This window comes from Schistocerca nitens, chromosome 2 (assembly GCF_023898315.1).
Source record: "Schistocerca nitens isolate TAMUIC-IGC-003100 chromosome 2, iqSchNite1.1, whole genome shotgun sequence".
Classification (NCBI taxonomy): domain Eukaryota; kingdom Metazoa; phylum Arthropoda; class Insecta; order Orthoptera; family Acrididae; genus Schistocerca; species Schistocerca nitens.
The window spans coordinates 1,074,369,541-1,074,382,150 of record NC_064615.1 but is presented as its reverse complement, the minus strand read 5'-3'; the positions used below and the strand labels follow the sequence as shown (position 1 = coordinate 1,074,382,150).

At 37.5% G+C, this 12,610-nt stretch overlaps 2 protein-coding genes across 6 annotated transcripts in view; one reads left to right on the top strand and one right to left on the bottom strand.

Annotated features, from left to right (window-relative positions):
* The window catches only part of LOC126237470 (proteasome inhibitor PI31 subunit), a 115,645-nt gene extending 114,658 nt beyond the window's left edge, over positions 1-987 (top strand). The window contains exon 5 of the mRNA XM_049947613.1: positions 778-987. Coding sequence (XP_049803570.1) covers positions 778-928 — 151 coding nt within the window. The 3' untranslated portion in view covers positions 929-987. The remainder of the gene's footprint in view (positions 1-777) is intronic.
* Positions 988-11,208: 10,221 nt separating this feature from the next.
* Positions 11,209-12,610, bottom strand: part of LOC126237468 (PRL-1 phosphatase) — a 673,482-nt gene continuing 672,080 nt past the window's right edge. For 4 of the 5 annotated variants that reach the window (XM_049947610.1, XM_049947611.1, XM_049947609.1 and 1 more), the window contains one exon: positions 11,210-12,208. In XM_049947610.1, the coding sequence (XP_049803567.1) occupies positions 12,097-12,208 (112 nt within the window). In that variant the 3' untranslated portion in view covers positions 11,210-12,096. Of the gene's footprint in view, positions 12,209-12,610 lie in introns of all 5 variants that reach the window. The other variant, XM_049947612.1, reaches the window with a different exon arrangement.

Genomic DNA, 12,610 nt, shown 5'->3' with positions numbered 1-12,610 from the left:
AAACAGAAATCTACACCCATATGAATAGATGCTCAGTGAGGAATGCACATGTAAAATCATCAGTTTTGTGGACGTCTGCTCGCCCATTATTGATGACTTTCTTAAAGTTACTGCGCAACTGTACAGCTGTACCTAGATGTTTGTGATCTTGCTATGTAAGCAGTCCACAATGTGCCCAAGCTACCATAACAGTCTCTTCCTTTTCCCGTGTTTCAAATTTTGCATTAGAGGAGATAAGTGTAGACGTGACTTGAATTGCCCCATCGACTACAACTATTTCAAACTTTTGTTAGGTATAAGAAACTGTCTTTAGCCTTTTATTTGTAAAACATACAAATTTGAATTTCCAAATATGTCAAAAGATGAATCATCTTAGACCTAAAGAATACTTGTAATGTAATAAATTATAGTGTCTCAAGACACTCATATGGCTCACAATGTCATTGGACAAGTGACATTTTAAATCCAACTGACATGTAATTTTATGATTTGAATGTTTCTTCTCTAGAGTATAACATGAATTTTATACTCTGTATGTACTTATACCTATGTAAACCTTATTTTATCATTTTCTATTATATACAGTGTGTATGTATCTACCACATTCATGAAACTTTTCAGAACCACTGGAAATGGCCTAATATAAAGGTTGAAACTGATAGGTGACTAAATGAAGTTCTATCCAGCAACTGGAGCAGTTTTTCATTAATTGTACAAACTGATTCAGAATCAGCACATGGAGAAACTAATGATATTCCATCTTCCATATATTTACAGAGGTGCTGTGCCACCTGGAGCAAGGTTTGATCCCTTTGGTCCTCCTGGGTTGGGCCGCCGAGGAGGCCGAGGCGGTCCAAGCAGAGGCGGATTCGGCATGCCAGATCACGATCACTTACCTCCTCCAGGATATGATGATATGTTCATGTAAATAAGTTGATTCATTTGTAAAGTCATATCAACAGTTACAATATATGTTATACCTTTTCACTGATGTGCTTAATTTATTGCTGTTGCTGAAACACTGTTCCTTGTGGTGATATACATAATACACCATTACCGTGCAACTGTCATTTGCACAATGAAGTTTTGCTCACTTAAACTTTTCATTGCTGAGTGTGCCACAAAAGTGTGTGTGTGTCTGTGTGTGGTCAGGCTGTTCTAGGCAGCAGTGCTCATCGTGCTGGACATGACATGGCACTCAACTCTGCAGTGCCTGCTGTGTAGAACCATTATCATTGCAGGCTTTTCTACATTTATTCTCAACAACAAATTCTTAAACTAAATTGTGCTTTGAATACTCTTTATTATTGAAGTTTCTAACTCTAGGTAACATTACAAAAAAATACACATCAGAAAGTTTTGTGTGATATGTTTTGAAATAAGGCACAACAAGCAGTCCAGTGTCATATTGTTTACAGCAATAACATGATTCCTTTCATATTGTGTTCTTGCTGCATACGATGCATCTACTTACAGGTCAATCCTGTTTTACTGATGATCCACCAGTGCTTGGAAAGTGCCTTTTTCAAACAGCAGTGGCTAATCTTCATCTGATTGATGGCCTCCTGATGCTTTCTTTTATTGTTGTTATGTCTCTACCATTTCACAAATGAGGCTGAGATAAAATTCAGCAGTTGAAGTATTATTTTCTCTATGAACATTTTAAAAAACATGGGAATTTAGTATGCACATCTAAGGAGTGAGAAACATGTGTTTTGGGCTATTTTAACATTTTGCAATCACATTCCTTTAGTCTAAGTAGCATGTCGCTTTTGTCCACTGCAACTGTAGATTCGTAATCAACCCACATTTTGGTTTAAATGTTTCAGTGAACTTGGTGGTCTGTTTTCCCAGCTAATTTCATTTCAGCTGTATGTCATGTTGCGAACACATACACACATCTTTTTTGTCATGGTGCTTCAAAGCCGTAGTGTGTGTGTTGGCCTAAATTCCATCACCTGTTTTTGCAATTCGACTTCAACTTTTGTTGAAACTTTCCTCTTCTTGCGAACTGTACCTGCTGCATTTATTCCTCTTTCATGGAAGACGTATTCATTAATGTACCAGTTGTCCACATACAGCATGCGCCTTGTCCCAAATAAGGTTGCAAAACAGTTGTCACTATATTGCCAGCAACTCCTAAATAGTGTTCACTGTCTACTATGTCACACTTTTCACCAGTACAAACTAAAAAGTTAAGTATCAATCCTGTATAAAAATCACAGAATAAATATTTTTATACCAAAGTGTCTTTTAGATGGAATGAACAGCTTGAATGCCAAGGGTCCCTTGAACAGTAGGATCAATGCAAACTCCTTGGAATGGAGTGACCACGTTTCTGAACCTTCCAAGTGTGAAACAATGATATTATTTTGAAGAGCGTAGCATCTTCAGCAGACAATGTTAGTGTAAAAATGCAGCATTTGAAGTAACAATAAATATGTCACAAGGCATTATTTCACCAGTAATTGGAGTTTTGAGGATCATTTGACCAATATTCAGAATATTAGTTTTTTAGTTATTGCCATGAGAAGAGTTATGGCTAGGAAAAAATACATTTCTGCATGTATCATTCCAGGCCTTCAAACAGGTTTTCTCGTAATGAGTTGTACTCTAAACAATGTAGTAGCAATTAGTGTCTTCCACAATAATTGAGACCAGTTCCTCTGAACAGTGCTTGATAAACTTTTAGTGCACTAGGGTTTACCGCGCGTATGAGAGTCACACTTAACATACTGTGTCAAAATCATGAAGCCTGGAATTCAGCTCCTTCCTGTATCACTGAAATTTCCCCATAAACTTTTCTTCTTCACTGGGGGCACGCTATCCTCAATACTACTGTCCGTCATACTTTTCAGGGACCGATGACCGTCGCAGTCTGGTCCCTTTCATCCCCAAACCAACCATACTTTTCAAAGGAAAAAGTATGCAATGAGAAAAATTGCATCATGGCTCCCGAGATGTTAAAGGATGAAGGTGAAGAGACACAGTGTCCTCAATTTCAGAAAAAGAAAGGTCACTTTCATTTCCAATTCTGATGAAAATATGTTTTATTTCCTCATCAGACAGCATGTATTTGTACATTTGCAAATACAATGAACCAATGCAAGGCATGCAATGACACTGACAAACTACCACTTCTGCCATCAGTGTCACAAGTAATTCTACAAACTACGGCATCCAGCCACCCTCTGACACTAACATCGCCAAGTCCATAGTAACTAGGCCGACTCTGCATTGAAGTGGGACAAAGGCCCAAAGAAAATGATTATATATATAATTTCTCTCTCTCTCTCTCTCTCTCTCACACACACACACACACACACACACACACACACACACACCCACACCCACACACACACACACCCTTAGTACTGCTGGAGGCACGTTGACTATGCACCGGCATAAGTCACTAGCAGGAAAGGGTTCATTTCTAAATGTATGGTTGCAAAACTTTCTGTATTACATATGCTGCAAAATGAATTTATTGACTTTAATTGGCAAGTAATTGCCCTTCATTGACTTGTAATGTAATGTAGGACGAGTTTTGTGAGCTGGAATGTACAACAGGCCATGTGCATTGGTGAGCCATAAAATTATGACATCCTGCTGAATAGCATGTGGGTATGTCTTTGGAATGCAATACAATAGGAATTCTATATGGTATGGAGTCAACAGTTCCTTGGTACATTTCTGGAAGTACACGCCACCAGATGGCTATGCACAGGTCATCTAATTCCTGTAAATTACAGGCTGGTTGTTTGTGGGTGCAAAGTTAGCATTCAGTAGCGTGACTGATGTGTTCCATTAGGTTCTGGTCAAGTGAATTTGTTGACTTAAACCTCAGCGAGAGTTTACTGCCATGTTTGTCATACCACTTTAGCACAGTTCTGGCTTGTGACATGAACAGTTAACCTGCTGGAATATACCATACCTGCTGGGGAAGACATCAACCATGGGGGGGATGCACGTGGTTCAGAATATTGTTCATGTAGTCCACAGCTGCCACGATGCCTTCAGGTACTACCAAAGGTTCGAAGCCCAAATGTATGTACCCCTTGACATATTATCCCCACCACCTACGACTGTGGAGTGGTGCATGCTTTGAGCAACCATTCGCATGGGCAAGTACGTCTGGGCACACCAATGACTTGTTGCAGCAAACTGTTCATCAAACCAGGCTCCACAGTCCTCTCTCGATTGCCCCGTCTCCACTGCTGTCATAATTGATGATATTGTTGGATCCACATGGGAACATACAGGTCTAGTGTCCTGTGGTGCCCCATGTCAACAGTTTGTGCTGAACGGTGTGCTCCACTACATATTGCTGCCTATTCTGCATGTGATTTGATAACTGGAATGTGGAAAATGCCTAGTAAAGAACACACATTTGTGTTTACATGTTTTGAAATTTTATGACAAAATTTTTAGGATATGAACAGTTGGTTGAAAAACAAGATGTTATTGTAGATGTCACATGATCTGAGGGTAGTACCACATTAAAATGGCCCCTGCTAGAAGGTGCGTGTCTGCGTTTGTCTTGCCACGTAATTCACTTGGCTTTGCATAGTTTTGTGTGCCACTGAAATGCTGAGCATCTCACTACATTTTACTTTGTATTTTGCGGAACACACACACACACTTTTCACACAGCTCCATCCCGTATCAGGTAACAACTTCTCCAACCCTTCCATCAAACCAGCACAATTACATGAACTAACTACCATCCATCACCGACTTACAGCATTAATGAAAATGGTGCAAAAAATAATGAAATAGTAAAGTGAGGAATGAAAGCCTTGCTGGTCTGAAGAAGTAACATTCATAACCATAATAATAGAATACAGATGGCATTGCACTTTCATCTGTGGGTGATGCACTGGGCAAGGAATTTGGCTGAAAGATAACCTCAAGAGAGTGGGGGAGGAGAGAAATCAGTCCCTTCCACCTCATACAAGGTGGGTCTTCCACACCAGCAGGAAAGGGCTTGATTCTTATTTCATACAGATGCGACTTGTAGGCATACTAATTAATTTTTTTCTGTTTACACACTTTGCAATGGAATTGACTGTAACAGGCACGTTCAGAAGAATCCAACAGGAATTTAATAAAGGATGACACTGCAATTTTATTGGAAGTCAGGTTCTTTGACTCTTAAATAGGGAACTACACATTGCAATGCAGGTTTTTAATCAGACACTCGAAAGAAATACAAAATGTATGTCTACTGTTCATCCCACAGTATTGGCCCCTATAGAAATATGAAATAGATATACAACTTTCAGAGAACCTAACTTTGAGAATGTTATGAAACATTTGAAGGTATGTAGTCCCATTTCCTTCCTGAAAACGAAGAAGCATTGTATTTTGTTTTCAATTTGCTTTGCAAAAACTACAGAAAATACTCAAAAGCTATTGCTGAATAAGGTGACACACTCCCAATTCAGCAGAAACGTGATTCAAACCACATTGCCAGTTGTGACTTAGGTTTCTCCAAATCATTTTAGATTAATGTTGGAATGATTTCATTGAAAAGGCAGTAATGAAAAATAATTACATATTCTAATCTACCTATCTTTCTTTTGCCATCATTTCATCAGAAACAAAATGGTAAGACATTCTTTCTCTATCCAAAAGAAATTATTGATGGTTTGCACAATGCAGAAAATTGTGCGTGTGTGTGTGTATTTTAAAACAGTTTTTTTCTGATCAGTCACATTTAAACCTTTTCATTCTTGATCTAAAAACAGTGTTTTGTTTCGGTTATTAAGGTGTGGTTTTTTCATCCAATTTTTTATCACACCTACATGCACATTAGCCATGTATCATTGCATTGGACACAAGCTGATACTTTTGGATATTGGGGAAAACAAATCAGACTGCAGTAGCTTTAAAATGAATTGCTTTTAGATCTATAAGAAAAACCATTAAATGTAATCTCAGGCCACTGATATTTTAAATATGCAAAATGAAACATATGGTAGAACAAACATGCAGTTTTTAGTAGTTGCGAAGACTGTTTTTGAACATGTAAAGTCTTAGTGCAACAACTATGATCATCATCACTACATATAGTAGCTCTAATTTTCATTCAAATGATCTAGTACACCTGACTTTTCTGCTTGTACAACAAACCATGGAAATGCGGGAAAATTGCACTCCCAATTCTTTATGCTGTCGAAGGTAAAGGTCTCTCTTGATCATCAGCTTTATGATGCGATACCTGTTTATAATATGTAAATCGCAAAGTTGAAACATGCTGTTGGGGTGGGGGGTGGGGGTGGGGGGGCAACTTATCTGGGACTAGCGTTGCACTGTAGTTATAGGATTGGAGAGCTGTTTTATTTTTATGCCTAGGTGCTTCCAAGGACTCAATGGTATCCAACCCACCCACCCCCTCCCACCGCAATTTACACACACACACACACACACACACACACACACTCCCACCGCAATTTACACACACACACACACACACACACACACACACACACACACACACACACACACACACACACAGGTTTGACTGGGCCATTGGAGAGAGGAGGGAAGTTAACCTCCTCGTCAAGCATCTCCTAAAGTGAAAACTACACACAAATACAGATTAGATGTAAAGAAGATACTTTCAAGAATATTTTGCTCTTTCCATGCAGTAGCAACATGAGGCTTTAGTTGGGTCTCAAAATCCATTATGAGCTCATGTAACAGAATGTACCCAATACTTAAAGTTTGATTGTGTCTTAGCCTACCAACAACAATGTATAGACACCAGACAGAAGGTATGCACAAGGAACAACCTCATCTGCAAGATGACAAAAAGCACATTGGGAGCACAGCCCAGCATCTTCTGCACATTCGTACTTGCTGTTTTTCACTACTATGGACTTCACTGCACTAGTCTGGAAGAACTCTGCACCTGCTAACCAAGATAATGTAGCTCTTAATGTGAGAGGCCATTGTCACAGGGTGTCTAGAGACCAATCACAGTCGACCAGATCTTCCCACTTGTGGAAGTAGCACCTCCAGATGTAAGCAGACAGGTAACAATAGAGAATGAAAAAAAGAACCAAGAAAGAGAACCAAGGCATCCATTGTTGATAGCTTACACCTATCCAATATGACTGAAATCTAGAAAACATTTCCTACTTACAACTACTCCAATTTCAAGTTCAGCAGAAGCCTACTGAACTGTGATGTAGAGAACAAAATCTCCTGGAGGATTATGGACAGTGAAAGAATATACTACAGGCTGCCATCTCCAATACAGGACCTGAAAACCCTCAGCAGGTTGAGAACAAGTGCTGACAAGGTGCAAGACTATTTGGAAAAAGAGGGGTATCAGTGATGATGAGTGTTATGAATGTCAGGCAAGGCAGGAATCTTAACACTTGTTCGCCCATAACAACCTGAACAAATCCTATGACATGGAAGATTTGTTTGCAGTGAATAACTGTGCCACTCTGGTTGCTGAATGTTAGACTCAAAGTGTGGAATACTCTGTAATTAATATTAGATTGTAGTTATATTTTACTGTGCTATGATCAACAAATTTGTAAAAACAGTGTCAACTTCCTGAAATCCAAGTAATCAGGGGTGAAATTAGCCAGCTTCAATGTGACAAGTGAAAAAGAGTTTGAGGAACATCTTATTCAACAAAACCCCTCAAGAGGTCATTCAGTGCCAGTCAGGTTCATGTCAGCAGATACTCTTGGGCATTTTCATTTACTTGGTTCCTGCTGTCTGGAGGAAGTTTGTCACAAGGTGGGCATAGTGTACTTGTGCATAATTGTCTCAAAAGATTAATCCATCACTGAAATTTTGACTTTAGAGCCTGTCAGTAGTTGGAGGATCCCATCCCAGTACTGCTTGTGTCAAATTAATCTCTATACTGGTGAAAGGTGGCCAAACAAGACAGCAACTTGAAATATGAGCCACCCAACTCCTTGCTACACTTTGATCTCTGTGCCTGAAAAGTACATTGGTATGTGGCCCATCCAACACTTTTGTGATGACTATCAGGCAAATCCTGCACTTATTGGCCAAGAGAACCAACACTGTTCCAAGGTGCATTACAGGTGTTCTCTTGCCATCTCCTCACACCACAGTGCCGAAAAATTTTACTGCTGTCTAATGGACTCTAAATGGGCCCCTAGACAGGGGTTTCCTGAATGGTGATCAACGGAAAGTTAGTAAGTGCTACACAGAAATCATTAGTGACATGGTGTTTTCCCTGCACAATACTATTTTTATTTTATTATGATTCCTGTGTTATTGGTTTATATTTAAAAGTGGAGTAATCACTGAATATAAAAAGGTTCTCATTTTTTAAAATTTTATCAGCCTTAAAAATAAACAAGGTGTTTCATCAAAACACCAGGATTCTCTAATAGTTCCATCTAAGGGAAAGTCGAGGGGGGGGGGGACACCTGCATTAGATTGCCAATAAAATTGTGCAATATTATCGATGACCTGTTGGTAATACTGAATGCTGTGAAATATATTAACCCTAGGACTCACTCTGGGGTCATAGGTGACCCCAATCATCTTTACTATGGATAAAATAATATTTCTATTTCTTGTAAAAATCCAGAATTTTATGACTTTTACCACACAGTATTGTAGTTCTCTCACAAAAATTTTTAGAGCGCTTGACGCAACATTTAAGTCAATAATTAACAAAAAACTACTGTTGGGGTCAATTATGACCCCAGATAGATTATATGTAACATTCATAGAATGTATAGATTATCAACTAACAATCTCTTTCTTAGGTATTTTGAGTTGGTAACACTGAATTCAGGTGTTATTCAGGTGTTACTCAGAACTAACCTCAAACGGGACGTACGTTTGTTGTTGCAGTGTAATTTCAGCATGGATGGAATACGTTTTGCTCCTGGCTATAGTGTAGAACAAGCTACGGAAGACTTATTTCGTAGCAGTAGTGATTCAGGAGGTAGTGACGCCGAAGACACAGGTAGACCAAAGTGATGAAATTTGTTTACATGAATTAGAAGAAAATGATATTCTTGCTGATAATGATGACAGTGGAGAAGATGAAAGTGCAGTACCGGTAAGCAGGGATCGGGTTAGAATTATGTTTCCTGTTGAGTTGTTCATCACATTTTCTGTAAATTTCAAGCCATTGTGAAACATTTATGAGTGAAACAAATTATGACTTAGAGTAATATTGTAACTTGTGATATGTAATTACTCTGTCATATGTAATTTAATTCTACTACGTACATACCTGTTAAAAAAGCTGTGAAATGTGTCTAAATAATAAATAAAATGTAAACAAACAGTATTAAACGACCGTACGTTGTTCTCTGAATGATTAGTACACACAGTCAATTATATATTGATTGGGGTCATGTATGACCCCAGATGGAGTACTAAGGAAATTTTAGCAGAGTGAGTCCTAGGGTTAATGGAGCTGCTAAAATTAGATTTTTATTGAACCAATTGCTTAGATTCTATATGCTGTGGCTAATATTGAGCTGATGAAGATGAACAGTCATGTAAGCTAAACTATTTTGCGTGATTGTTTTCTGGAGAAGTGGAAATGCATTTTAAATCAGCAGAATGTACATTCATTTGACAATTATTGGAAATATGTAGGGGCTTGCCAGCCTTATGGCGTGTTAAATGGAGTGTGTATAGTGATCACAAAATGAAAATGGAGCAATATTGTCAACTGATCTGTAGGGAATGTATTTCCATTGAATTCAGTATGAATTGTCAATTTAAGAACTGTGTTGTAACACACTGTTGTGTTCAAAACAATCTTTGGACTGACAACTGCTTTTTATACAGGGTGTAAGTGCAGATATTTCTAACAGTCGCTGAGGATGGTGTAACTGATCAACATTACATCAGTATTTACATCATTTTCTTCCAGACAAGTATTAAAGTCATAACTCTATGTTTTTAGATTGGTTAGTATCTCGAAGTACATGTGGCAAGAGTAACCCATTAATGCTTACTTTTCCTGGGGCAGCAGGACAGGTGTTTAAGAGCAGGCACAGTCCACTCAGTGGGGCAGTTATGGCAGTGCAGAAAGCATTAGGTCATAAAATTTGTGATGTGTTTGTGGGAAGACTGTTCGACAGAGAGAACAATCAACACACCTGTGTGTGTACATATTTAGATACCACATAAAAATATCTGCACTTATACCCGTTACACCTCGTATGTAATACACTGAGTGGAATTCTGCTTAAATACCTGGTTGACATAATATTCTCATTTTTAGTGAAGTACTCTTTTCTAACTCCTGTTTGCTCTCGTACGTATGTATGTACCGTTGGAGATGAGGACTTTTATCTTAACATAGTAATTAAACATAAATTGACACTTCACTTCATGGTGAGATCTTTCTAAAAAATTAGAGTACTTCGTCTTTTACAAAGATATTAGAACATAATGCACCACTAAAATTGAGTCAATTTTTTAGTGCTTGTTTGCTGTGAGTTTACTTGAGAATGGCACACATGCCAAAATTGCAGCTGTGAAGTATGTCTAATAACATTTGAGGCATAACATGTTTTATAAAATATAATCTGATGTTAAAAGTTGTTGGGTGTTGCCATTTCATCATTCTCGTAGCGTAATATGCTCCAACGTTTTGGCCTTCTTCCAGACACTGTCTACAGAGTCCAATTTATAGTAACTTAAGAAGTGTGTTTCCCCTTTTTATTGTCAAATATTGACAATGCACATTGAATGGCATTGCCATTAGTGGAAGCATTCAAATGTGTACCAGTGACTTGAAAGCAATATGCAAGTGACACTATTGGCATATACCGAGGGCAGGCTTGCATGCCACCAGTAGTTAAAAGTGTTGCAACAAAATGGTCCAGAAGTTTTCCAGGATTTTGTGCGATGACCTTGTATACAACAGATCATCACAGGATGATACATTGTTCCAGTAACCTACTATAAACTCATAGGAGAAGGGGAAATTCTGTATATTAATTATGGCATTAAATGGTTGCTCTTAAGTTATTAAAATATAACTTTTTTGCTAAAATTTTGATAAAGTTTTACACCAGTGGTCGCAACAAATCATTTTTGAATCAAGAAATCTCTATAGGGCTTGTGCATACTCTTTTCTTAAGTGTCAGTATGAACTCATCAGTCTATGGCTCAAAATTTTAGATGATATTATGAAGGAGAATTAAAGTACATACATTATATAATTATTTCCAGAAAACCAGTTTATTCGTCTCCAGTAAACAATTTACTGCACCATTGTAACAATTAAGCCAAAACCTTTTTTAACATTCAAAATAACTTCCTAATGTTAAGCACATAAGGGACAATGTTTACACAAACTGAACTGATTCCTGAAGGAAACACAGCTGGAACTTACTTATAAAAATCTGGAAATATGTAAAATACTAAAAGATTTTTTGTCTTTTAACAATATGTATAAAATTGATGTTTTCTTCAAGTGTTTACCACATAAAAGGCATGCAGTTTTAATGTTACAAATCAATTGTTCTCTACTATACTACTTTTTTATGTAAATCTGACAGTCATCCATTGCAGTGCTAATTGTGAACACAAGTCATACCAATGGAACTGTATTGGATCCATTTTCATAATATTTAAACAATTCAAAATTATGACCAATGATCACTTGCATATTTCAAATGTCAGCAATGTTAATACTGAAAATTTGTAGGAAAAACAATATTGCTCCACAAATATAAGTTATTTTCATCAATTCATCATAGATTTATCTCTGTTGTGAGGTGAATACAGCAGTATCTCTTACAGAAATTCTTCATTAACATACCTGGTTAAACAAACAGCACATGATTCTGGACCAGTTTCAGGTTATTTTATATCACTTACCAGCTAACACAAAAGGAATCTAGCAGAAAGAACTGCTGTCAAGTTATGAAAGCATGCTAGCTGTGATGCCTGCCAAAAGTTATTACAAACTTGTGACATTAAAATTTACATAGTATGAAACTGGTTTTAATTATTCATTCATGAGACCCATTTACAGTAAAAATAATCATCCTAAAGCACCAGCAGCACAGTGAATATAATGGTGCAATTAACTGGTTTGCTGGTGTAATTTTCTGCCTATTGCACACAACATGTATTCCTATGACCATTCCTCAGCTTTAGACGAGACTTGGGACGGTACTTCTCTAAGTAAGCCAGCTGTTTGGCATTTATAGCTCCACGACGTTTCCTGTGAAAAGAGAATTTACAAATATTTGTTAATAAGACTGGCAGTTGTCAAATAGAATCACAATGTAAGAAGTTTCAATTTGCAACTCGCACTTGAGACTATGCAACAAATCTGCTCTCTATAAATTAGTTTTAAATTTCTCAGCACATGAATTATATTCACAGATAATAAATTTCAAATCAAGAATTTTGTGAATTGTAGTGAATGTGTGCTTATGTTTGGAACATTTCGTATTTCCACACAAATTTGTGATTGCCATTTCTGTGCACCACAAACCCTTGCCACAGATGTTGGCATTTAACAACAAACCAGAAGCTGATTCACTCCATTGAGTGAGAATGAAGGAAAATCTTAATATAACCAACAGATTAGAAGAAAGGATCTCTAATATTTTTGTATCAA